This window comes from Nannospalax galili, unplaced genomic scaffold, assembly GCF_000622305.1.
Source record: "Nannospalax galili isolate Female #2095 unplaced genomic scaffold, S.galili_v1.0 scaffold105, whole genome shotgun sequence".
NCBI lineage: Eukaryota > Metazoa > Chordata > Mammalia > Rodentia > Spalacidae > Nannospalax > Nannospalax galili.
In genome coordinates, this window is record NW_008354502.1 from 269,641 (window position 1) to 293,906 (window position 24,266).

General features: G+C 40.8%; 1 protein-coding gene and 1 long non-coding RNA gene across 4 annotated transcripts in view; one reads left to right on the top strand and one right to left on the bottom strand.

The window, feature by feature from the left end:
- The window catches only part of Slc44a1 (solute carrier family 44 member 1), a 205,953-nt gene extending 204,217 nt beyond the window's left edge, over window positions 1-1,736 (bottom strand). The window contains exon 1 of one of the 3 annotated variants that reach the window (XM_008851699.3): window positions 1,404-1,726. In XM_008851699.3, the coding sequence (XP_008849921.1) occupies window positions 1,404-1,445 (42 nt within the window). In that variant the 5' untranslated portion in view covers window positions 1,446-1,726. Of the gene's footprint in view, window positions 1-1,403 lie in introns of all 3 variants that reach the window. The other 2 variants (XM_008851698.3, XM_008851697.3) reach the window with 2 other exon arrangements.
- The window catches only part of LOC115067453, a 21,258-nt gene extending 1,331 nt beyond the window's left edge, over window positions 1-19,927 (top strand). Inside the window, exons 2-3 of the long non-coding RNA XR_003846869.1 lie at window positions 18,828-18,905; window positions 19,859-19,927. This is a non-coding gene — a long non-coding RNA (uncharacterized LOC115067453). The remainder of the gene's footprint in view (window positions 1-18,827; window positions 18,906-19,858) is intronic.
- The last annotated feature ends 4,339 nt before the right edge of the window (window positions 19,928-24,266 follow it).

A 24,266-nucleotide genomic window follows, 5' to 3' on the forward strand; every position in this document is an offset into this window, starting at 1 on the left:
GGCGGCAGCGAGTCCTCAGGAGGCGGCGCGGCTTGGGGCAGGCGCCCGCCACATCCCCCTGCGGCGGCTGCGCGGCTCCGGCTCCGGCTCCGCTCCTGCTGCTGCAGCTGCTCCCCAGCGGAAAGGGGCGGGCGGCAGCGGCGGCACCTCCCCCTGGCTCCCGCCTCCCACCACCCGCGCCCAGTCCCTCTCCCGCTCCCTCTCCCGGGCAGCCGCCTCCTCCTCGGCGCCGCGCGCGTCTCCCATCAGACTCCCCGCCCCCAGTGCCGCGCCGCGGGGACGGCGGGGCGGCGGCAGCCAGAACGAGGCCGGGCCCTTGGGCGCGCGTCGGAGCCTGCGCGGCGCCGGGCCCATTTCGCGGTGGCACCGAAGCAGCGCTGCCTCGGGGCGAGAGGGCGTCTGGGGCTGAAGCTCCCGAAGATCCTGGCCGGCTCTCATCGAAATGGTGCCGGCTTGCTTCCGCACCCGTGAGGCACCGGGCAGGCACTGGGGTTACTGCCTCTCCCTGTTGGGCACGCTACCCGGGTCACGGATGGGTAGCTCTGCCCAGCTCTGGCGGCTGCCTCTTTTACCCAAAAGAAAGCGTACGTGATATAAACCTTCCCTGAGTAAGAAAAGCGTGATGGAAGGCCAGGAGGAACACTCATCTGTTGCTCCTGTCCCCATTTTGCTGATGTGGAAACTAAGCCTTGAAGGGCTCGGACAAGGATGTGCACTCAAGTTGAAATTGTAATAAAAGAGCCGGAAACGGGCGGAGGCGGGACTAATACTCCAGGCCCTCAAGTCAAAGCTATGTTAGATCTAGACTAAATTTTCTTATACAGGATAGTCCACAATACCCCCCCCAAAAAAAGAGCGGCATCAATTCATATTTAAAATATTTACGGAGACAATACTACATTCCAGAAATTTAAAGGCACTAGAAATGAACAAGTGCAAAAAAGGACAAAGTTGCTGCTCTCTTACAAGTTCCTACTCCAGTGTTAATACACCCTGAGGTAGGAACAAGTTACGAGTAGCCATGGTCACTACCCTTAAGAAATTTCCAACCCCCAGAGTCTTTAGTGAGAGGCGAAAGCAGTTTAAAGGCGGCAAGAATAAAGATCGTGGTTAGTAGTAACAGAATCATGTAAGCATCCACACTGTTCTTAACCTTCATGTCAAAGATAACTTCTGTCAAAGACAGAATCGGCTATGAAACAGGGTGTTTTGTAAAGATACAAAGGAGTGAGACCCCAGAAGCATTGACTTGCCACACGATATACAGGTACCAAGGTGATACCAATGTCTAAGGGGAAAAAAAAAAAAAAAAAAAAGAGCATAGAAGTTGTATATACAGAGCATTGAAAAATCTAAGAATGGACTAGGCACAAAGAAAATTCCCCGATGGATTGTCCCCTTACCATTTCCTGGGGCTGTGGATGCATTGTTCCTCCGAACTTCATGCTCCTCTGTGAAGTGCTGATACCAGTGTCCTTAAGATTAAAAGACGTGGGAAAGCTTCTGGTAGGTCAGTTAAGTACTCAGCAAGGACTGCTGGAGCTCCTTCAGTCCTCTGCGTGGTAATTTGACCAGAGGCTCCACCATAGTACAGGATGAGTGAATCTTAAGTATGTCCTCATGGTGACCAACAGATCATTAAGTGGAAGTGAAGAAATAAAACATTAATTGCTCTGGTCCCAATTCTGATTATAAATGCCACAGTAAGATTTTAAACTCCCTGAGAACAAGGGAGTTCTTCTTTGTATCCCCCTGTGCTCTCTGGAATGTTTGTTGAATTATTCAATACAGCCCGGAATAAAAATTCCTCCCTTGAGATTTTCCTTCAACGCCAGAAAAGGACATCTTGTTTTTAACCGAGGGAGGATGCTGAAAGTAAAATTACAATCTTGAACAAGAAGCCATCTGTCTTCTTTATAATCAAGGAAAGAGGAGTTGTTTCTCTTACCAGAGTCAATATGGGACCTTTTCTCTCAGATTATAAAAATCTTTTTGGCTAGCACAGTTGTTCCATGTAGTAGCTAGTGCTTATTTTGTCGTTAGAACTGTAGAAATGGTTAGATATGTAGCTGGCTGTGTTAGTGCTTCATAAAAATGTATCCCACTTTTTGGAGCTCTCTTTCCTAGACTTGGATGATGGATGTATAGTCCATTCCAAGCACAATTGATCTTTCCTCTAGTTTTCCCTTTAAGAGTTAATAGAACCAGGAATTCTAAGGTTCTGCCGGGTGGTTTGTAAACATACTAATTATGTATGGATGCCCCATATATGCATATGAATTTAAAACAATACCTCATCATTAACATGAGAGAAACTGAGGGCTCCTGAATTGATATTCTGTGCCTTCTAAGAACAGCTCTTTCCTATCCTCACAGTTCCCAAATATTTGGGAGTTTGGCATGTGAGCCTGGGCTTGGTGGGTTCAAGGTTCAATTCCCAGCACTTAAAAAAGAAATTGTTCTTTTCCTTTTCACTCTCACAAACAGCTACACACAGCATTCAGTGAAATTAAACTACAGAAAATTCGGAAATCAGGAAACTTTTAAAAATTTTTTTAACCGTAGCCAGAGTTCAGGGTACGGATCTCACTACCTTGAGATGTCATCAGGGCAAATCCCTTAAGAGCAGATTAGATTTGAAAACGAATTGTTTTTTTCCAAGTTATGTAAGAACAGTGTCTGCACTAACCAGGATAAAATTATAAGGTCTATCAATCTTGGTGCTGCAGGGTAAAATCAGATCACCAGCTGAGCCAGCCGGAAATGCTTCCCAACAGTCTAGTATTGCATAATTGGCTCTGTGAATTCCAAGGTTTCCTGCTTCAGATGGAGGACTTGGTGCTGGTCACTCACTGAAGGAAAATACCAAACTAGTGATCTTTCTGATGATTTTAACAATGCCTGACTCATTGTTCACATGAGTTCAGGCTTGGGACAGAGGAGGGGGGAGGTAAAAAATGTAAATGCATCTATATGTATCTATATCTATAACCGCTCAGAATAATCCTCTAATTTAAAAACGTGGCATTTGGTGCGTTGGCAGTGTTACATTCTAGCACATACTGTGTTCACAGCCACATCCCACGAGAGCACATTTGCTTCAGCAGAGCCCCAGCTTCCATATCTGCTTCACAACCTCCTTAGAGCATTCACAGATCACCCCTGGGAGATGCTCCAAAAGTGAAAACTAATTGTAACCAAGGGCTGTAACTGTTCATTCATTACCAGAAAGCCAAGAGCAATTTCTATTTGAGATTTTAGAAATGTATCTCAAGCTCCCAGGTAAGCTCAGAAGTGAAAGAGCTTCCAGAAAAGATCTGTCCTGAATTCAAACTGTTCTCAGAAAAAACACAACATTGTTATCTACAAGACTAGAGATTCCTAATCCCTTACCTCTGCAACTTTGTGTCTGCCCACATTTGTAAGATGATATTTCTCCAGTGTTAATTAATAACTCTGACATTTATTGTTTCACTTGGATTTCTGTTGCAAGATCAGATAATTTATGAATATTTTTCAAACTGCTTGCTGTGAACCTGTGTTTAAAGGGGTATGGCATGTCCCCTTGTCTTTTCTAAGGAACTTAAATATTTTTTGTACTTAATTCATTCTGTAATTTTTAAATTGACTCCTTCTTATTACCTAAATGTGATTGATTTTGATGAAGTGGCAAAGGCTGAAACATCAGTCCTCAGGGATTAGAGATGTTGCCAATTTAAAACTAAGTGTTGATTTCCATTTGAGGGTAGTGGATGAGGAAGGAGAGAAATGGAGGCGGGACCATGAATATTAAATTCAGAAAGAAGGGAGCAATTTGTAGAGTAAGGGAATACAGCTATTTACAATATACTTATTGAGTCAATTTAACGAGCCAAATTCCTACCTGGAAGCCAGGGATTTGAAAACAAGAAAGCTTTAATCCCAGAACTCAGGAGGCAGAGGCAGATGGACCTCTGTGAGTTCAAGGCTATCCTGGTCTACATAGTGAGTTCCAGGCCAGCTGGGGCTACAAGGAGACCCTGTCTCCAAAAGACCAAAAAGAAAAGAAAAGAAAGAAAAAGAAAAACAAGAAAGACACATTCCTTGCCTTTAAGTTACTTATATCCTAGCACTCTGGGGAAAAATTTTAAACCAATGATTTGTGTATAGTTTAAATACAATGAAAAGAATGAGTCCACATGCATCATCTTGCTTAGAAACGGTCCATGTTCTCCCCCATTCTTTGCACTGTGGACTTACCCTGTATACCAAACTGGAAAATCTGACATGTGTCAAACACAGGTAAAACCTGAAGCCCGTTTGCTAAGTGAAATAAGTCAGTCAGACAAGAACAAATATCATATGATTCCACTTATAGGAGATACTTAGTGTAGTAAGCACCACTTTTTTGGTGCTTGCAGGGGAGGGCAGCATGGAAATCCTTGTAATGGGAACAGTTTCAGTTGGGTAAGGTTAAAAGAGTTCTGGAGAAAGATAGTAGTGATGGTTAAAAACAACTGAACTTCAGGCCCAGGTTAAGATAGAATAGTTGATGTTCTATGTAGTTTACTGTAATAAAAGAATGAAGTGTAGACCTTATTCAGGACTACTAAAGAATAAGAAAGTACCAGTGAGTGATGCTAGAATGAGATGGATCTCATTGTAACAGTGTGCCGGAAGCTGTATTTCTCTCTGATGGATAATATTGTCAACTTGATGGAGTTTGGAATGACTCAAACCTCTAAGCATGCTTGTGAGAGAGTAGTCTAGATTGTGTTCACTGAGATGAGATGTTCTACCCTCAATAGGCAGCACTATTCCATGGAGTAGGATCTGAGACTGAATAAAAAGGAGAAAGGGAGCTGAGCACCAGCATGGATCACTGTCTACTTGCTGATTATGCATTGTCCGTGCAATGTGACCAGCTGCCTGCAGCCTTGACTTCTGTCAAGATGAACTGTGCCTTCCAACTGTGAGCCAAAATAAACCCTTCCTTCCTTAAAAAAGAAAGCCTGCTGAATGACTTACATTACCTATTTTTAAAAAGTTGCATTACTTTTTTCCTGATTGCCCTTGTATTCTTCCCCCTACTATACAAGTTCCTGCTGTGTGTTAGGTGCCAAGAAGCTAATATCCAGAAATGTTTCCTAAATATTTCTTCAATGAATAAATACATTTGTCAGTGATTCTTGGGGAGATTTGAAAATACCCAGAATACCTCAAAAGAAAACTTTTCTCAGACTTCAAATAATTACTTTTCTAAAGTATAATTTTTCTATATTTTTGAAAAATATTATATTTATATATTTGTGTGTGTGTGTGTGTGTGTGTGTGTGTGTGTGTGTGTGTGTGTGTACTAACTGCAGGACACACATGAAAATTTGAGGACAATTTACAGGAATCAGTCCTCTCCTTCTACCATGTGGGTCCTAAAGATCAAACTCAGTCTTCAGGTCTGGCAATAAGCACCTTTACCTGCTGAGCCATCTCTCTAGACCAGCATGTCTATTTTTAAATAGAGGACTTTTCTTTAGGTAACAATATAGTCCAATAGTTTAGCAAAAGACAGATTAAGAATTAACTGCATAAACATAAAACTGCATAAAAACTCCTCAATGCAAAAGATCCCATAAGTATGGAACCAGAGAGATGGCTCAGTGGTTAAGAGCACTTGTTGTTCTTGCAGAAGACCCAGATTTGAATCTCAACACCTACATGGCAGCTATCAATCATCTATAACTCAGGTTCCAGGGGGATCTGATGCCCTCTTCTGGCCTCTTTGGGTACTGCATGACACAGGTGTATTTATATACATGCAGGCATAACACATAAAAGTAAATATATTTTTAAAAGATACCACAAGTAAATACAAATGACAAACAGATAAATAATATTTTCAAAGTCTATATAAAGGTTTATACAATGCATGTGAAGTTCCTATTTAAAAAGGAAAAGAAATTCACTAAAAGCACTCTGCACTGAAAGAAATACAAGGACTAATAAAATGTGAAGTGCTGCTCAGCCTCACTGATAATAAAACTGTGAGTTAAGAAATTAGAGGATATCACTCCTCACCTAACAAAGCAGCAACAATTTAAAACCTTAAGATCATAGCATTCTTCATACTGTTGATGGGGACATAAATATTGCCCTCTTTCTGGAGAACTTAAGAATCTATATCAAAATTGAAAAAATGCATTCTTTTAACCAGGCAATTCTTACCCTAGGAATATCCAAAAGCAATACAGTATTGTTTTCAATAAAGAAAAACTGAGGAAAATCTAAACTTCTGTATGTAGAAAATTGGCTAAGTAGTTGGTGAAATAATAGGAAATGTTACATAATCATTAAAAATATGTCAAATAGTGTACATTCACTGACATAGACCAGATATAATGACTGTATACCACATTACAATATACCATCAACCAAAGAAAGGTAAGTTTTAAAAACAGTATCGTGATGAGATCCTTTATTGTAAATAATGTGTGTAGAAGAAATTGTGAGGAATTTGTACCACTTTGTTAATAGCAGGCACCTTTGGAGAGAAGATGATGCTTCTGTGGAAATAACTTTTTTCTTCTTTTTTTGGTCTTTTTGAGACAGGGTCTCCCTGTTGCCCCAGCTGTCCTGGAACTCACTATGTAGACCAGGGTATAAGTAGACATAATCTGAACTAATGACTTTTAATTAATCCCAGCAAAGGCATGTGCTCTTGTGTAGTGTGACCTTGGCACCTGATCTTGTTTCCTAGGCAACCTCAATTTGGTCCTCCACCCAAAAAGATATGAATGAATGAATGAATGAATGAATGAATTTTTTTTTGTGTGTGTGTGTGTGCTTAAGAATTAGCATCAAGTGGTGAAAGGTGGTGCCCCTTCTCCATTGCACACAGTGGAGGTTGGAAAGGACATGTGACTTTGAATGAATACGATATTCTATAGCTAGGCATGAAAAGACCCATGGTCTGCTAAGATGAGGTGGAGCCAAGCTTGTACTTCCCCAATTGAAACTGGAGAAACAATTTTGAATAAAATTATAGGTGGGGCCAGACTGAGGACACAGTTCTAGAGAGTTCCAACAAGACAGTTCCATCTGTACAGTTCCAAGAGGCAGACGGTTCCAAGAGATTATCGGGGGAATGACTGTTCACCGAGATTGGGCCCGCTCTTAAAAACTAAATTGAAGAGTTAGGTTTTTGTTGTTGATTGTTGTTCAAGTAATTATAATATTGGCATAATAACACCTCAGTTATCAGTCTGTTTTGTGCTGCTCTAACAAAACACTGAAGGGTAATTTACAAAGAACAGAAATTTCTTATTCATAGTTTTAGAGGCTGGGAGGTCTTAGATCAAGTATTGGTATCTGGTGAGGGTCTTGCTTCGTCCTCACATGAGGGAAGGCAGAAGGGCAAAGGGGAAGTGAACACTGCGTCCTTATATAGCCACAGAGCAGAAAAAAGTGAACGCCCTCCTGTCCAGCCCTTTCCTTAATGGCAATAATCCATCAGGAGAACCCCCCCCCCCCCGAGTGACATAGCTCCCAAAAGACTCTACCTCCTAACACTGCCCCATTGTTAAATTTCCACTACAGGAATTCAGGACAGCTCCTTTAAAAGTATATCTGGAGTAAATTGGGGCAAGGCAGAGTAAGAACAAAAAGAGGCCAGTGCTTTCTGAGTTGTAAACTTCTCTATTGATGATACTTGGGTGAAAAGTATCTACTATTTCTTCAGATGATACAAGAATTATTTCAATAAAATGACTGTGAAAGGTCAAGGAGCCTCTCAAATGATCCCATTAATCATGGAGTGGGAATTTAACCATCCCCAGGGCAGATGAAAAAGAGATAACAATGAAACCCAATAATTAGGAAAGGCTTCATGGAAGAAGCAGCTTTTCAGTTGGCCCTTGAACGAGTATCTTTGCATAACTGAAGATGGGGAGATGGAGGTAGGGAGAAAAGAGAGCCCTTGGATATAAATGGCTTAAGCAAAGATGTAGGCTGAGGAACTAATATCTGTCGGATGTTCCAGTTATGTTTTGTTGTACTACAAACTAAACCAAATGCTGAGAGCTTCCAGTAACCCTCTTTTACTATTATCTCCCAGAAGGCTGTGGGCTAAGTAGGCTTAGATAAGCCATCCTCTCTTGGGCAGCTCTCATGTGACTGCATCAGATAGTGGATGGGGCAGGAAACTTATCTTGAAGTTTCCTTTATAAAAGCCTGGCAGTTGGTGCTGGTTTGTTGGCTGTCACCCAGAATATCTACTTGGAACTTTGCCATGTGCCCTGGGCTTTCTTGCAGTATGATGGATGGGTTCCAAGAGCAAGCATCCCAAATGGACTAGGTTGACACTGCATTACTTTTCATAACCTGCTTCAGGAAGCACATGGCATCACATTTGTGATAGTCACAGGCCCATTCAAATTCAAGGGAGGGGTGGAAGAAATATCAGTGTCACACTGGGAGGCGAGCATGTGGCATGGCAAGTTACAGCCTGGACCCTATTTGCAGTTACTAACGCTCTATAGTCTCAGTCTCTCCAGAATCTTGTATCCCAGGCTGGCCTTGAACTCACTATGTATGTAGATAGGAGGAAGACTTCAGATGTTCTATAGCACTGTATAATGTTATGCTTGACAATTACTTATTGTATATTTCTTTTGTTTTCTGAAACAGAATCTCATATGCCCTAGGTTGGCCTCAAAACCAAGGATGACCTTGGAATTTTTCTGGTCCTTCTGCCTCTGTTTCCCAAGTACAGCAGTTATAGTTAGGTGCTACTACACTTGGCTTTATGTTGGGGATCAAACCCAGGACTTTGTGCATGCAAGGCAAGCACTCTACCAACTGAGCTACATCCCCTCCAACAGGGCCCAGTGTCATCTACCTACTGGCATCTGAAGGCTGTGGAGTTTGTACTTTTTACTGACAAGATGACTCTGAGGATTTTGACCAAAGTAATACAAGAATGAATTTCTTCTTTTAAAAAAGATCACATGATGGTGTTTGCTTAGAAAGACTACAGGGAGGAGATAATAAATAATAAAAAAAACAGTAGGCCCTAAAGCAATGCCCTGGCCCATCAACTCCCTTGGTCAATACAACAAAATGATGCTTAAGTGTGACTGACAGCAACCTCCAGATTCTCTACCAAAGCATTCTGTCTTCAGTTCTTAAAGAACCAGATGCTCCTGGGTATCTGGGTCTTGTGAAGTAATTTAACTTTTTGAGAACCCACTTCTGGGACACTAACTGGTATTTTCCCCCCTGAACAAAGGACATAGACTCTCTGGGAAGCAAGCCTGACTTGACCACCAACTGACTCACTTCCTAAGTGCCCAATAGGTGGTCTTCAAGTGCAAAGTGTCACCCTGCAGAACAAAGTGTAGGAACCAGGAGGAGGAGGCAGTGAGGTCTGGCTAGGCTGGCAATCCACGGCTTAGCTATAGTCAGTGCTGGTTTCCCTCCAGTTCTGTTAAGAGATTTGTGTCAGGCACTGAAAACTGTAGCATGAGCCTGGTTTTTAAAGTTTCTTTCCCTAACTATTATTATTTTATTGGACAAACTGTCAAAATTCACCTATTCTTTCTCTGAGCGCCTTTCTTCCTTTCTCATTGGTGCTAGACAGAGCCATTTTCCCTAATGCTATATAATTTTGAAGAGGCTGTGTCAATTGCATAAAATATTTCTAATCTCCATAATTAAGATGCTGCTGGTCTGACAGCTTTGCTCTCTTACTCCCCCTCAGCTAGTTGCAGGCATGTAGAAAGACATTTAAAAAGAGGTACTAAAGCAAAAATGACACGCTGTTCCCATCCCAGAGGGCCTGTTCATGACTGTCATCATCCTCCCTAGGCTCCCTCCTGGAAAGTTTCATTTATGGCTTCTTCAGAAGTAGAAAAGAGACTAATGCCAAGGTTCCCTGGACCGTCTTCTCTGCATTCCCAGAAAATGTATGCCTATCCTCAGTTTTTGTCAGGCCCACTCGCAGCCTGTCTGAGATCAACCAGTAAAGCACTGTACAAGAGCCACCAATAAATCTTGAGTTCAACAATGGAATGACCAAGTTCTGCAGTCACAGAGACACAATCTCTAGTGAGAAGTAGGAGACCACCACAGTTGTTGGTTAGGAATCTTTAAAGATCATTTGGCCTACTTTCCTCTTCTTTGGGAAAAACAAAAACAGTAACAATTCACAAGTCACCAAGATTGCCTTATGTTGAAATCTTTGTTCATTCATCTTGTGTGTATAGTAATCTATTCAGGTATGACATACAAAAGTATCATTTCTTCTTCATGGTAATTCTATTAAGTAAAAAAAAAAAAACCTGCCATTTTAGTAATTAGTGCATGAAGTTTAAAAATGATCTAGATAGACCTGATGGTGCTGATGTAATGAATTCACCCTCAAAGCCATATGGTTTAGGGCTGGAGAGATGGCACAGCGGTTAAGAAAACTGACTGTTCTTGCAGGAGACCTGGGTTCAAATCCCAGTACCCACATGGCAGCTATCCATAACTCCAGTTCCAGGGGATCCGACACCCTCTTCTGTCCTCCGAGGCCACTGCACAACATGGGTGCACTTATCTACGTGCAGGCAATACACGCATACAAACAAAATAAAAATAATAAATAAAATAAAAAATTAAAAAGCCATATCATTTAATAAAATAAGGTTTATTTCTCCCTTACAGTGTGTGGGACACAGTAGGGGGCCCACCTGGGAAGAGGTAGTGTTGGCAGTGCCTGCTCCACAAAGTCATTCAGGTACCCAGGCATTTGGAGGCTAGAGGATATTTTATCTGTGCCACTCAAGAAATCATCTAACCTCTCTGGGGAAGAAAGGATTAGATAGCTGCCCATGGATTTTTCTCTCTCTCTCTTAACTGCTTCAGGTTTTTTTGGTGTATTTTGTTACGATTTGTCACATTTTCTCACCTAAACGGGAAGAAATAGAGAAATGAGTTATTTGGTAAGCCTGTGGTCTATGTCACTCCTCTAAGAGGTAATAACTTTCCCTCTGTAGAAAATGGCAGGATTGTCATCCAAACCCAACTTGTCAGAGTCCAGGGCCCATACCCTTAACTACTGAGGTTTCTCTTCATAATAGCATAATCCTGTTTGGGGACAGAAGTAACTATGGTCTAGGAAGACAACTGTCATAGGATTCAAAGAGCCCTTGACACACAGGAGTTTACATATCCATTTTGCCACTTTCTTATGAGACCTTGGGTAAGCCCTTAGCCTGTCTGCTAAAAGCCATTCCCTGCTTCTGAATGAAGAAAAAGAAGACTCTCACTAGATAATTGTGAGGGGGAAGTATGAGACCCTTCCTAGTATATTAATCCCTCACAAAAGCTTATGTCTCAGTTCTTCTTTAGCATTTATTTATTTATTTATTTATTTATTTATTTATTGTGTGTATGTATATTTATGGGTATGCATGTGGTGGTCAGAGGACAGCTTGTAGGAATCAATCTCTCTTTCCATCATGTGGGTTCTAGGAAGTCAAACTCAGGCTACCAGGCTTAATTTAACAGCAAGCCACTTTACCCACTAAACCAGCTCAGCTGCCCAAAGTCTCAGGTCTTCCTGACCTTTTTTCTGTCTCCATGGTGTAGTCCTACCAATATAGGGTCTTCTGTAGATTTTTTTTTTTTTTCTGAAAGTTCCAGCTGAAATTTAGCAAGAAAGATGTTAGTAACCTGATCTCTACACGCCCAGCATTCAAGTCCTTATCACTAGTCCTTTTTTCTGATTTCAGCAGTTTTCTTCTAGGGTTGCCAAACACAACTCATTCGTGACTTCAGGGAAAAGGAAAGGATAATGTCACGATGGAATTAAAAGTTGTGGCTTGAGCGCTGTCTCACATTTAAAAACACTGTAAACGCCAGAGCTTCGCTAGCAAGTAAATGTCAAGGCACATGTAATATAAAGTGAGCTCGGTGCCTGCAGGTAGCGACCTACTGAGAAGTCCGCTTGGCTCTTCATCTCATCCTCTTCTAAACACAGAAAATTTGGCCTCAATATTATTTAGAAAAAAATTAAATGTCTATTAAAGTGACTAAGTAACAATAGAAAAATTTCGTGTTTAGAAAGCTAATGAGCCTTTTTTTTTTTTAACTCCCGGGAAAGGAAAGTCAGTTGCTTCCTCAACGATGTGACTAAGCTCTTTCAGGCCCCTGGGCCATTTCTTAGGAGAGTATTGGTACAAACAATATTCAGTCTAGGACCAAGATTTATAGCCAAAGTAACGAACTTCCCCAAGCAAGGCTCCTTTTTGAGCCTGAATCTCAACATCCTTATTTCTCCATTTTCTTTTCTTGTTAGCAACTCAAACACCCTGACACACCACTAGTTGGAGTTTGGGACTCTGGAGTCGGACAACTGAATTTGGTCACCAGCTCTGTAAATCACAGACTATGGAGCCTTGTGCAAGTTACATGGGCCCTCAAAACAGGGGTGAGCAGTTCCCAGGGTGATAGTAGGTGGCCTGATTCATGTGGCACTGGAAGTAGATGGATTTTTAACTCACTGCCCTCAATGACAAAATTATTAGTAATCATCATTTTCCTTATTTCTTTCCATTTTCAAAACAATAGACAATTTAGAAGAGTACATATGAGCTTGGGATGGAGCTCAGTGGTAGAGCAGTACTTGTGCTGGGCCCTGAGGTCTTTCCCCAGGACTGAAAATAAACAAATGCATTTCAGTTTTATAAAATTATAATTTTCTGTTTTTTTTTCAGTGCTTAGGATCGAACCCAATGCCTCACACAGGCTAGGCAAGTTCTCTATCACTGAGCTACACCCTATTTATTTATTTATTTATTATTTATTTATTTATTTATTTATTTATTTAGAGGGAGGTCAGATTGGAGGAAAAAAAGAAGAGATGAATAAATCTTGGGGGACTAGGAACTCTAGAGGGAAAACTGATGCCCTTGAAACCCTATGAGAAATGCAAATACAGTCTCTGAACATTAAGATATATATATATCTGTATCTATTTATTTATTTATTTATTTATTTATATCTATCTATCATCTATCTATCTATTTATTTATCTATGACATAAAGTTTTCCTAGGTTTCCCAGGCTTGCCTTGAACCCACTAGGTAGCACAGAAAGACCTTGAACTTGTGATCTTCTGCCTCAGCCTCCCAAATACCTGAGGTGTGCCCCACCACATCTGGCATGATGGATGCTTTGTCTTAACTAAAATTTATGCTTACTAAGTAAGGTATTTCACAGAAAGGTGAAGCTTTTTTGCTTTTTGTCAGGTTTTCTGCGGATACCATGCTGCCCTCTCTCCTGCCCCCATTTTGCACCAGACTGGCCAGTGTCACTGTCCTACCCCTGGCCTGCCACTGCATAGTTCACGGTTGGTAGATAGCCAGAACTTAATGTATATAACACTGTTGCTGTAGTTACAGGTCATTAAACCCATAGAGCTCCTAAGGATGTACTTTTGGCTTTTCAAAGAAATAGTACGTCAATCCAGCTTTTCATTACTATGACAAAATGCGAGAAACAACTTTTGGCTCACAAATTCAGAGGTTTCAGTCTATGATCTCTTAGTTCTGTTGCTTCTGGGCCAGTGTGTGTTGACACAGAGCATCATGTGGAGAACTTGGGGTGGAGCAAAGCTCATGGTAGACAGGAGGCAGAGAAATGGAGAGAAGAGGTCAGGGACAAGACATATGCTTCAAAGTTCTTCTGTCAGGTCCCATCATCCTCAGTTTACCTCTAACAGTCCATCCAATTGTGAACCAATCAGTGCATTAAATCATGAATTACATCAGAACCTTCATGAGTCACATCTTCAGCACATGAACCTTTTGAGAGAACCAACAGTAACAACATTGAAAAGCAAATTGAAAGGGAGAATTATATCTATCTTTAAAAAAGTATGTTTATCTTTGATAATGACAACAAATATTTGTGTATCTCTGTGTATAGGTGCATATGCACATGTGTGCACACACATGTGTAGTAAGCCAGAGACCTTGGGAGTCATCCATCAATTGCTCATCTCCTATCTTTTTAACAATTTACTTTTAATTATGTGTGTGTGTGTGTGTGTGTGTGTGTGTTTGTCTGTCTGTCTGTGTCTGTATCTCTGTGTGTATATGTGTCTGTGAATGTGTGAGTGCAGGTGCACAAGGATTTCAGAAGAGGGAGACAGATCCCTTAGATCTGGAGTTCCAGGTGGTTGGGAGACACCTGATGTGGGTGCTGGGAACTGAACTCAAGTCCTCTGCAAGAACAGTGCACTCCCTTAACCCATGAGCCATCTTTCTAGCTCCGCCACTTTTTTTTTGAGACAGCATCTCTCAGTGATCCTGGAGCTCACCAATTGTCTAGAATGGTTGACCAGTGAACCCCAAGGATCCTCTTGTCTCTGCCTCCTAAGCACTGGGATTACAGGTATACTCTTTTTGTGGGTGCTAAAGATCTAAACTCAGGTCCTCATGCTTGTGAAGCAAGGACTTTACTTACTGAGCCATGTCCCGAATCCTAGTAGATGCCTTTTAATTTATAAAATATACAAAATATTTTAAATGGTAAATAATAATAATTATTGGTAATTTTCTGTATCCCAGGAGCTATCCATTTGTTCCATTAGTTTAGTCCTTACTGTGAACCTATTGAGGTCGCTTCATTTTCACATTTTCCTTACTCTCTCCTCTCCTTTTTCCCTCCCTTCCTCCCTTTACTCCTTTTTCCCCTTTCTTTTTTTGTCTTTTTGAGACGGGGTCTCCATATAGCAAGTTAACCTGGAACTCACTATGTAGACCAAGCTGGCCTCTATCCCACAGAGATCCACCTGCCTCTGCCTCCAAAGGGCTGGGATTAAAGGCATGTGCCCCCACACCCGGCTTTCCCCCTTTCTTTAAAGAATATATAACAGAGATCTAGAGAAGTCATATACCTAGACCTAGGTTGTAAACCTGAGTTTATAAGTTGCAAAGCTGGAAGTCAAATCCTTGTTTGACTAAAAACCTGATCTCTTTAACTCTACTATTTGATATCAGTTCTGTGTCCCCTGCTGATCATTAATATTTTAGTGTTTTTGCTTTTAATTTCTCTTCTATATGTGCATATCTGTTATATGTATGTTTTTAACAAAACTGAGATTATACTGTGTATAATGTTCATAACCTAATTTTTAAACCGAATGTTACATTGCTACATTTCTTACATCATCACAGCGACTTCTAAAGTATAATTGTCAGTGATTCCATGATAGTCATCCTATGCTCTGTTACAGGCAAATGAAGAACTGCATAGCACCAGATCTCATGACTTTTTTATGTTAATAAAGTTCTTAGGAATATAGATTGTTACAACCTTTCTGAATGTCAATTTGGTAATAGATCATGAACCTTAGAAAGTTCTTGTCTTTATAAGCTCACTTATAGAAATTTACTCAAAGGAAATAAACAAGATTGCACTCAAGGATTTATGAATGAGAATGTTTATCACAGTAGCTGTAAACCGTTATGTGCATGGAAGAAAGATGAGAATAAGGAATGGTTGGCAGTTGCTGAGCTGAGGATGATGTTTATTAAACACATCTGAAATTCCTGTATGTATGACTTCTGTAAATTTGAAAAAAGAACTATTTGAAAACTTGTTGGTAATTTTTTGTGAATTCTAACTCGTCCGTTGTTGAATCCTTATCTTCTATGCAAAGCTTGATTAAAACGGTCTGTGCACCCACTCTTTCCAATGGTGTCTGGATTAAGCTGAAATTAAACGTCACCTTATTGTCTTCTCGTTACCCCTTTAATCCAAAACTACTAATGGCTGTACTCTACCAGTTCTCTGATTAATCCTAAATTTACCAGAGAGAGAAGGCATGAATTTACTTCTCTGATTGCTTGTTTTAAGGATACCCAGTTTCTCTCATTAGGATATTAAAGAAATACTTAAATAGACCTAATTTTTCCAATCAGATGGAATATTTTTTCCTCATCTTAAAATATTTCTTGGGCCATCAAAATAGTTTGGTGGGCAAAAGCACTTACCACGCAAACCTGGTGACCTGAGTTTGATCCTAGGAGTCCATGGTAAGATGAAATAACTGACTCCCAAAAGTTGTCCTCTGACTTCCACACTTGCACACATGACATGCATATACACACATACACTAATAAGTGCAATTTTTTTTTGGCCTTTTTTGAGACAGGGTCTCCCTGTAGCCCCAACTGTCCTGGAACTCGCTATGTAGACCAGGCTGGCCTTGAACTCACAGAGATCCACCTGCCTCTGCCTCCCAAGTGCTGGGATTAAAGGCATACACCACCATGCCCAGGCATAAATGCAATTTTTAAAAATTAAATTTCTTTCTTATAACCAGAAAATTTAGACCTAGCTAACAGTTTCAATCGTGAGTAAAAGCGTTCTGGAAATGCAGGCAATGATAGGTGTTTGGCTTGAGTCCGAAATGTCTCCTACAGGCTCATGTGTTTATGCACTTGGTCCTCAGCATATGCTGTTGATTGGGAAGGCTGGGCCCTACCTAGTGTCAATGGGTCACTGTGAGTGGGCTATTATGGCTATACCTGCTTCTGGTCCCGCCAAGATGTGAGGAGCTGACACCTCATGTTCCTGCCTGTATGGATGAAGCCACTCCAGCTACCACACCTTTCCTTCCACGGCAGCTGTTTTCTCTGAAATCGTGAGCCAGACAAATATCTCCTCCCTTACGTTGCTGATTATTTGTCTTTTAATTTATTTTCTATATGTCCATATATATGCACGTGTATGTTTGGGTTTTTTGAACAGAGCAAAAGAAAAGTAACTGATACAATATGTTGGCTGCTATCTTCAGCAATCCTCTTCTCTTAGGACCCAGTTTTTTCATCTGTGAGAATGAAGACTTAAAAGTCATGAGCTGTAAAGTCCTTGCTTTGTCTTAATCCTTCGGTGAAAAATAGAATAGTGAAAGACTGGATCGTATTCTTTACTAGTCTCAATTCTAACGGAAGATGTAAAGATACAAATTCTTGAGGTTGAAGAGATTGCTCAGTGGTTAAGAGCCCTGACTATTCTTGCAGAGGACTGGAGTTTGGTTCCCAGCACCCAGGTCAGGCAGCTCACAACCTCCTGTAACTCCAGCTCTCAGGGCATCCAACACCCCTTTCTAGTCCCTGCAGGCACACACACACACATAAAGATTTTACCAAGTATTTTAAAAAGATAAAAAATTCTCTGAGTGGGGTCCTAAGGGGCCTTCAGTGTGGTGGCTTAGTACAGTCCTGAAGAAAGATGCTGGACTTGAAACTATGTGGCCCTGAAAGTGATTGTCATTTGTTAGCCTTAAGCAGGTTAGTGAACTCTAGGCTGCTTTTCAGAGTTTCTGTGTCCTGGTATTCAGAGGTTTCTGTGAAGCGGTTAGATGTGGACTTCGTTCTCCTTACCCTGACTGGGGGTGGTTGGAATTTATGAATCTATCTGCACAGTATCCTTTGTTCATTTTAGAAAAGTTCCAGCAATTCAGTATTCAAATACTTCCTCCAAAAGCAACACAGAAAGCCCTCTGGGAATGTCTTTAAACTATATCAAGAAAGAAAAGCCATGAACAAATGTGGCAGTTTTATAACCGGTATCTGGAGGGTGGACATGCAGGTTTTATAGCATATTCTTTGCTTTTTTCCTTCATGTATGCTTAAATAACTTTATCATAAAAATAAAGAGACCTGAGAGGAACCATAGCCACAGTTTCCTTCAGAAGCTTCCACGACCTTCTCTCTCTAGCCTCCTGCCTCCTAATGTTCTTATTTCCTGTGTTTTTATCTCTCATGTGACACTCTGGATAATTTAATCTAGTCTATTTTTAGCTCAATTATTCTGCCTTCAATTATATTTAATATATTATTGAGTACTTAATTTTAGCTATTATAATTTTTATTTATAGAGACTCTGGTTCTCTTAAAATATGTTAGATTTTTTGTACTTTCTTGTTCCTTATTAGTGTTCTCTAATTATAGATGAATTCTCCGCAGGGATTTTTTTATCTCTTTTTGAGACGGGGTCTCACTATATAGCCTTGGCTGACCTGGAACTCAAGATGTAGATCAGGCTGTCCTTGAACTGTTTGCCTCTACCTCCTGAGTGCTGGGACTAAAGGCACATGCCATCACGCCCAACTGTAGGGAGTTTAAAAAACATTCTTCCTTTTCTAGCAAGCATCATTTTTTTTTAAGTCTAGTTGTTTTATAGCCTTGACTTCATAATTTTAACATCAGAAATCAGTTAAAATCTGGTTATTGTTCGTTCTATAGTTTCTAAATGTTCTTGCTGTGATTTCATACATGCATTATTATTTTTTTACTGTGTGATACTCATTTGCTTGAAAAAATAATATTCAGGTTTGGGCCTGGTAAGGCAAGCTTATAACTAGCTTCTTAGAAAGCTGAGGCAGGAGGTTTGAAAGCTTAAGGCCAGCCTGGGAAATGTAGTTAAGCTCTGTCTCAAAATAAAAAAAAGTAAAGAGAGCTGGGATTATAGCTCAGTGGTAGAACACTTGCATAGGTTCAATCCCTGTAAACACACACACAAACACACACACACACACACACACACACACACACACACAATTATATTCCCTTTCAGCAGTCCTAAAACATCAACTTTCGGAAATTTTGTCATCTTGAATGAAAACATTTTCCTAAAGAGGAGATGCATTTTATTATACCAGGTGTTCAAAGACACTGACAAATAAATTCAGTAGTTGCAATTTTTTGAACCAATCAAATATAGCAATATGAATGTTGACTGCAAATTCTCACAGGGGCTAACTTGTTAAAAATGCTTTATCTTTCCCTCTCTAGTTCAGCAAAAAGGCAACGTTCTTGTAGTCTCTGGGGCTTGGAAGAGGCATGACCCTTCGGCATTCTATCTTCATTGGGGTGAGTGATTCCTTGGGGAGTCAGTCTTGGGAAGGACACAGGCTTTGATTACACCTTTCTCTGCCATTGTAGGCCATCAACACTGAAGGGAAAAAGCAGCCTTAGTGCTTTCTCTTACTTTTGTGGAAAAAAATGGGTAGTAACTCCTTGAAGTCTTATTTCTTCAAGTGCAAGATGATCCTAATATTACCTTACAAAGTTATAAATATCAAACAAGGGGCTTGGGATAATGGCTTAATGGTTAAGAGCACTGACTGCCCTTGCAGAGGACCAGGGTTCGATTCCTAGCACCCACATGGGGGCTAACAACTGTTTGTAACTCAGTTCCAGGGGAATCAGACCCCTTCTTCTGACCTCTGAAGGCAATGTATGGCACTGGGCACTTACATACATGCAGGCAATACACTCATACAGAAAAATAAAAATAATAAATAAAAATATAAAAATAAATATCAAATAATATACAAAAATCCCTTTGTAAATCGTAAGCCACACTATACTGTAACCTTGGACGCTTAGGGTACATACCTCCTCAAATTGCTTATTTGCATGTAAACACATTTCTCTGTGTGCGTGTTAGAAAGTGTCTATATATTTCATAGGATTTTCTAAGGACTCAGGATGATCAATATAATTTTAAAAGAAATTGAAAGTGGAAATTATTATTAGAAATCCGGCAAGTACAGGACAAGGGCAGAAAACTGCCTGGTATTTATTCGTATAAACATTCCTGAACTTTGAAACCTTCTCCAATGACCAAACTAACGATTATTTGCTCAATAAAATCTTTTTCCTCCTCTGTTCTCTTCAAAGCTATAATTTTGTGTGTACGAAGTTCAAGGGTAAGATGGGAAAACTACACAATCCAAATTAAGTACTTTGGTTGGTCCTGGTTCACGCTTAACATCCCTCAGGAAGAGCATTTTGTTTCTTTTGTAATTTCTTCCTTGCAGATTTTCATTCATGGGTGCAAAGACTCAGAACAGTAGGACTTCCTGGATGGCAGATCAGCTCACTCACCCTCCTTACTTTATATTTAAGAACACTGAGGAAAGGACAAAGATAATCATAGGCATATGAATGTTGCCAATATTTCAGAGCCTTTCTCCTAATTAAAATATTACCTTTGCGTGATTGTTTGAGATGTTCTGTATGAAATACACAAAAATTCAATAAAAACAAATTAAAAAAATAGTAGTGAGCAGTCTGAAATTTTGTCCCCTTTGCTGTAAGCATTGCCAGTATTGTCCTTCAAGTCCTGGTTAAAGATTTTCTCTTCTGTGAAGCTTTTCTGGCCCAGATGAGGTGATCTGTCTGAACATCCACATCCCATGGCACATGTGTGCAGGTCAAAGCACAACTTGGGAGTCAGTTCCCTCCTTCTGCTCTGGGGGTCCCAGTAATAGAACTCAGGTCACCAAGTTTGGTGGCAGGCCTTTACCCACTAAGCCATTCACTGACCCTCTAGGTATCTTTGATTGGCATTTCTGCTAACACCCTGATCTCCTGTTGATATATTCTCAGCAGCCAGAGACTCTTTTGATTATGCTTAAAACTCCACATTAAAACTCAGGATTTCCACTTTTGGCATTGTGGCAAAGCTCCTTACAAGGAGCTTTATAGAAGAAACCATTCTTCAGAGAAGCAGATAGAACTAATAAACAGTCTATGAGAGTGCCCACCCAATTTCCTAAGGGTCTATAGTAAACAAAGATGCATTTATTAAGAAAATCTGCTAGGTCTTGGGAAGAAAAGCAGGAGGCTTTGGCACAGACTGCTCCTTCCATCGTTCCTTCCCATGTGGACAGGAGCCCGAGTTTGGTCAAATATCCCTAAGAAAATGGAACTCCTCTCCCCTCAGCTCCCAGTCAAGGAATATAATGCATTTGTGACCCCACACCTCTGAACTGCAGAGGCTGTTTCTGAAGGTCTGAGAGACTAAGACATCAGAGGCTCCCTTCTTCCCTTCCTACACCCTTCATAGGCTATATAGAGGCTCTGTCCTAGGCACAGAAGGCCTATGGGGTCTCTGGAGTAACTAGCCCAGCTCACCTGTAGGGTGGCTTCAAAGAAGGAGAAGCAAAACAAGACCAGAACCTACCACTGCCATACTGCATCCTGGGCATGAAGTAGAGATCCAAGAGAAGCAGGCTCCAGTCCCTGGACCACTTTCAGAGCAGTAGCTCAGGGATTTTTCCCTGGTCCCAAAGAAAAGAAAGCTCTGAGGAAGCTTTCTCCAAGAAACTGGCTTTATTTGAAACAGTGTATAGGAAAATTCAGGTCTAAAGAATATTGCAAAATCTGGAAAATTTGGTAGTAAGCAGTTGAAAGAAGTTTGATGGTTCTATTATGATGTGATTCACCATAGAAGACCATTAGGATGAATAAGTGCCAAAAAGCAAAGTCTTTATTAGCCAGCTGGTGACAACACTGGGCATTTGGGTCCCACGTGCAGCCCCAAGCCATCTCTAGGGTAAGCTTTTTAAAAAAATTTTTTTATTGAATTTTTGATTTCATATATAAAATCATCTTTATATCCCCTTCCCCTTTGGCACCTTCCCATAGTGCCCCCCCCCCACTGGAGTTCATACATTCTGTCATTTTTGTTAAGGCCTTATACAGAAAAAAACACAACCAGGGGTGAAAATTTTAAGATTCCAAGCTTACAGATGAAAAGCCCCCTTAACAATTTCTATTCTATTAAACAATTACTATTTGCAAAAGCAAGCCAATCATAACGTACAGAAACCATAAATCTGCAGTTAGCAGGTGCACTCCGGGACACGTTGACCTGTTCCGAAGACAACCTAGGGTCTTGCTGACCTGTGTTCTTATACCCTGCGCAAACTACCTGGTGGTTTCAAAGGCTAGAGTCAGCCTAAACTTCAACATGGCATAACTATGGTCAAGAAAGTGCCATATCACAGTTCCATAAGGCAGAAAACTAATCCATGGGCCAAATAGTTTATGAGAGAACGGGGGAGAGAGACAGCTAAGAAGAACCCTCGTGGGGTCAAAACAAACTTTAGATGCTGGGCTCAGAAACTACCCATGAGGATGAAATTTAATTGGATCAGATTTTGAGGCAAGCTATGTTCCAGGGCATTGTCAAAAACAATAAGACAATTAGTGGAGTCTAACAAAGGCAGGCAGCGTAACAGACAGATCAGAGAATGAGACAAAAAGCCTTCCTGAAACTACTGCCATGCTTGGTGACCACATGTGTGCACCGCTCTGTGTCCTCTGAGTAGTGGCATCAGGGTTTCACACTACGAGTGAGACAGACTTCATTAAAACAACCCAGCCATGTCACTAAACTAATAAATTAGCAAACAATGACAGAAACAAGCCCTGGATGGGGTGGGGATAAATTGTTTGAAGTTGACAAAGTAGTACTAAAATGTCCTTTCAAAGACATCCAAAGAGACAGAAGAATGTCGTCCATAAACGAAGTAATGTAGGAGAAGCTGCCTTGACCAGGCTGGTTCAGATGTCAGATTTGATTTGAAAAATGGTCACCAGACATCATAAATACATTCAAAGAACTGGAGGAAAACATGCTTAATAAAGCAAACGAAGAAAGGTATGGTAACGTGTCACCAAAGAGAATATCAGTACAGAGATAGAAATTATTTTCTAATTTTATTTATTATTTTTATGTGTATGAGTATATTGCCTGCATGTATGTAAGTGAACCTGTGTCATGCAATGCCCACAGAGGTCAGAAGAGGGTGTCAGATCCCCTGGAACTGGACTTACAGAATGCTGTTAGCTACCATGTGGGTGCTGGGAATTGAACCCCAGGCCTCTAGGAAGAGCAGCCAGTGCTCTTAATGATTAAGCCATCTCTCCAGCCACAGAAACTATTTTTTTAAAAGCACTAAATGAAATATTGGAATTTCTGGATCTGGAAAGTATAGTAACAAACTAGAATCTCACTAGTGGGGTTTAATAGCCCATTAACATGTGATTAGAACTGGACTAAGAAAGAATTAGCAAACTCGAAGAAGGGATGAAAGGATAATAGAGGTTATATAACTAAAAAAAGAAAGGAGGGGAATACAAAACCAAAACCCAAAATCCGGATGCTCAGAGAAATCTGTAACCCCAGAAACTGAACAGGCTTGGGGTAGAACAAAGGCAGAGATCCACATCCAGACCCATCAGAGTAAAAGTGTTGAAAAAAATTTTCAAAGAAAAAACTTTAAAAGCAGTAAGAAAAAAAAAGGACTCATATACAAGAGGACTGTAATAAGATTAAAAGTTGATTTTTTTTTCATCAAAACGAATGGAGACCAAGAGGCAATGTGATCAAATATTCAAAGTGCTGGAAGAATAAAAGCCAGTCAAAAACATCAGAAGAACTCCAGATCACTCCTTGGCCTTTTGAATAAGACCAACCCCTGAAAACCTTTTCAGTAACTTCTAACTAATTAGAGTAGTGTCAGAATTATTTATCATGGTCAGCACAGACTGTCTATTTCTCTACCTTTTTGAAGTATGCTTCCCTCATGAACTGGATCGTACCAGCATTCTTTCCACCTATCCCCTCCTGCCCTTGGCCCCTTTAAACAGGTTGCTTTAGTATCTAGAACTCTCTTAACTTATTCTAATTAAATCTTGCCTTTCCATCTCTGCTCAAACTTGGTTTTCTTGGGGAAGCTTTCTCCAGTCTCCCTTCTTGGATAGGATACTACATATTACCATGCATTTCTCTTTCAGGTTCTTGAAATTTTTCAGGGTTGGTGTATTTGATGAAAAGGACTGTGTTATAGATTCTATAAGGAAATGGATGTGTGCCTGTGTTTTGCTTTAGGTTAAGAGAACTGAAAGAGTTTGTCAGAGGAATGGTGTGATGGGTCAGATTAGCATGAGGCTACACTGGATGCACAAAGACCAGGAAGGAAGTGGGTGTCAGTATTCTAGAAGAGGACTGATCAATGTGTTGAGACCAGGTCAGGAATGAAAGGCAAAGTATACCAACTAGAGGGGTGAACTCAGAGCAGATGGGGCAGTTGTTAGTGGATGGGCTGCTAGGTTTGTGCACAATGTAATACGGTTTAGGGCACGGAAAGAAGTGAGACTGAGAGTGGGGCTGGGGGTGGACTAACTCAGAACTGTTGAGTTTGAGGTACCAAAGAGACCTCTGACAGTGATTTTAGATAAGCAACTGGACACAGGATTCTGGAACTCCAGCTGGTGGTGCAGATCTCCAAAGGAAACCCGAGGCAAACGTGTGTGCCTAGAGGGCTCTGCTCCTCCTTTGCACACAGGGTGTCGCCACTCCTTTCATCCTCCTGGCTGCAGTTCTGCTCTGCTCCAAACTGATAAAGGCTTGAAAAGCACCCCCCAAACTCCTCC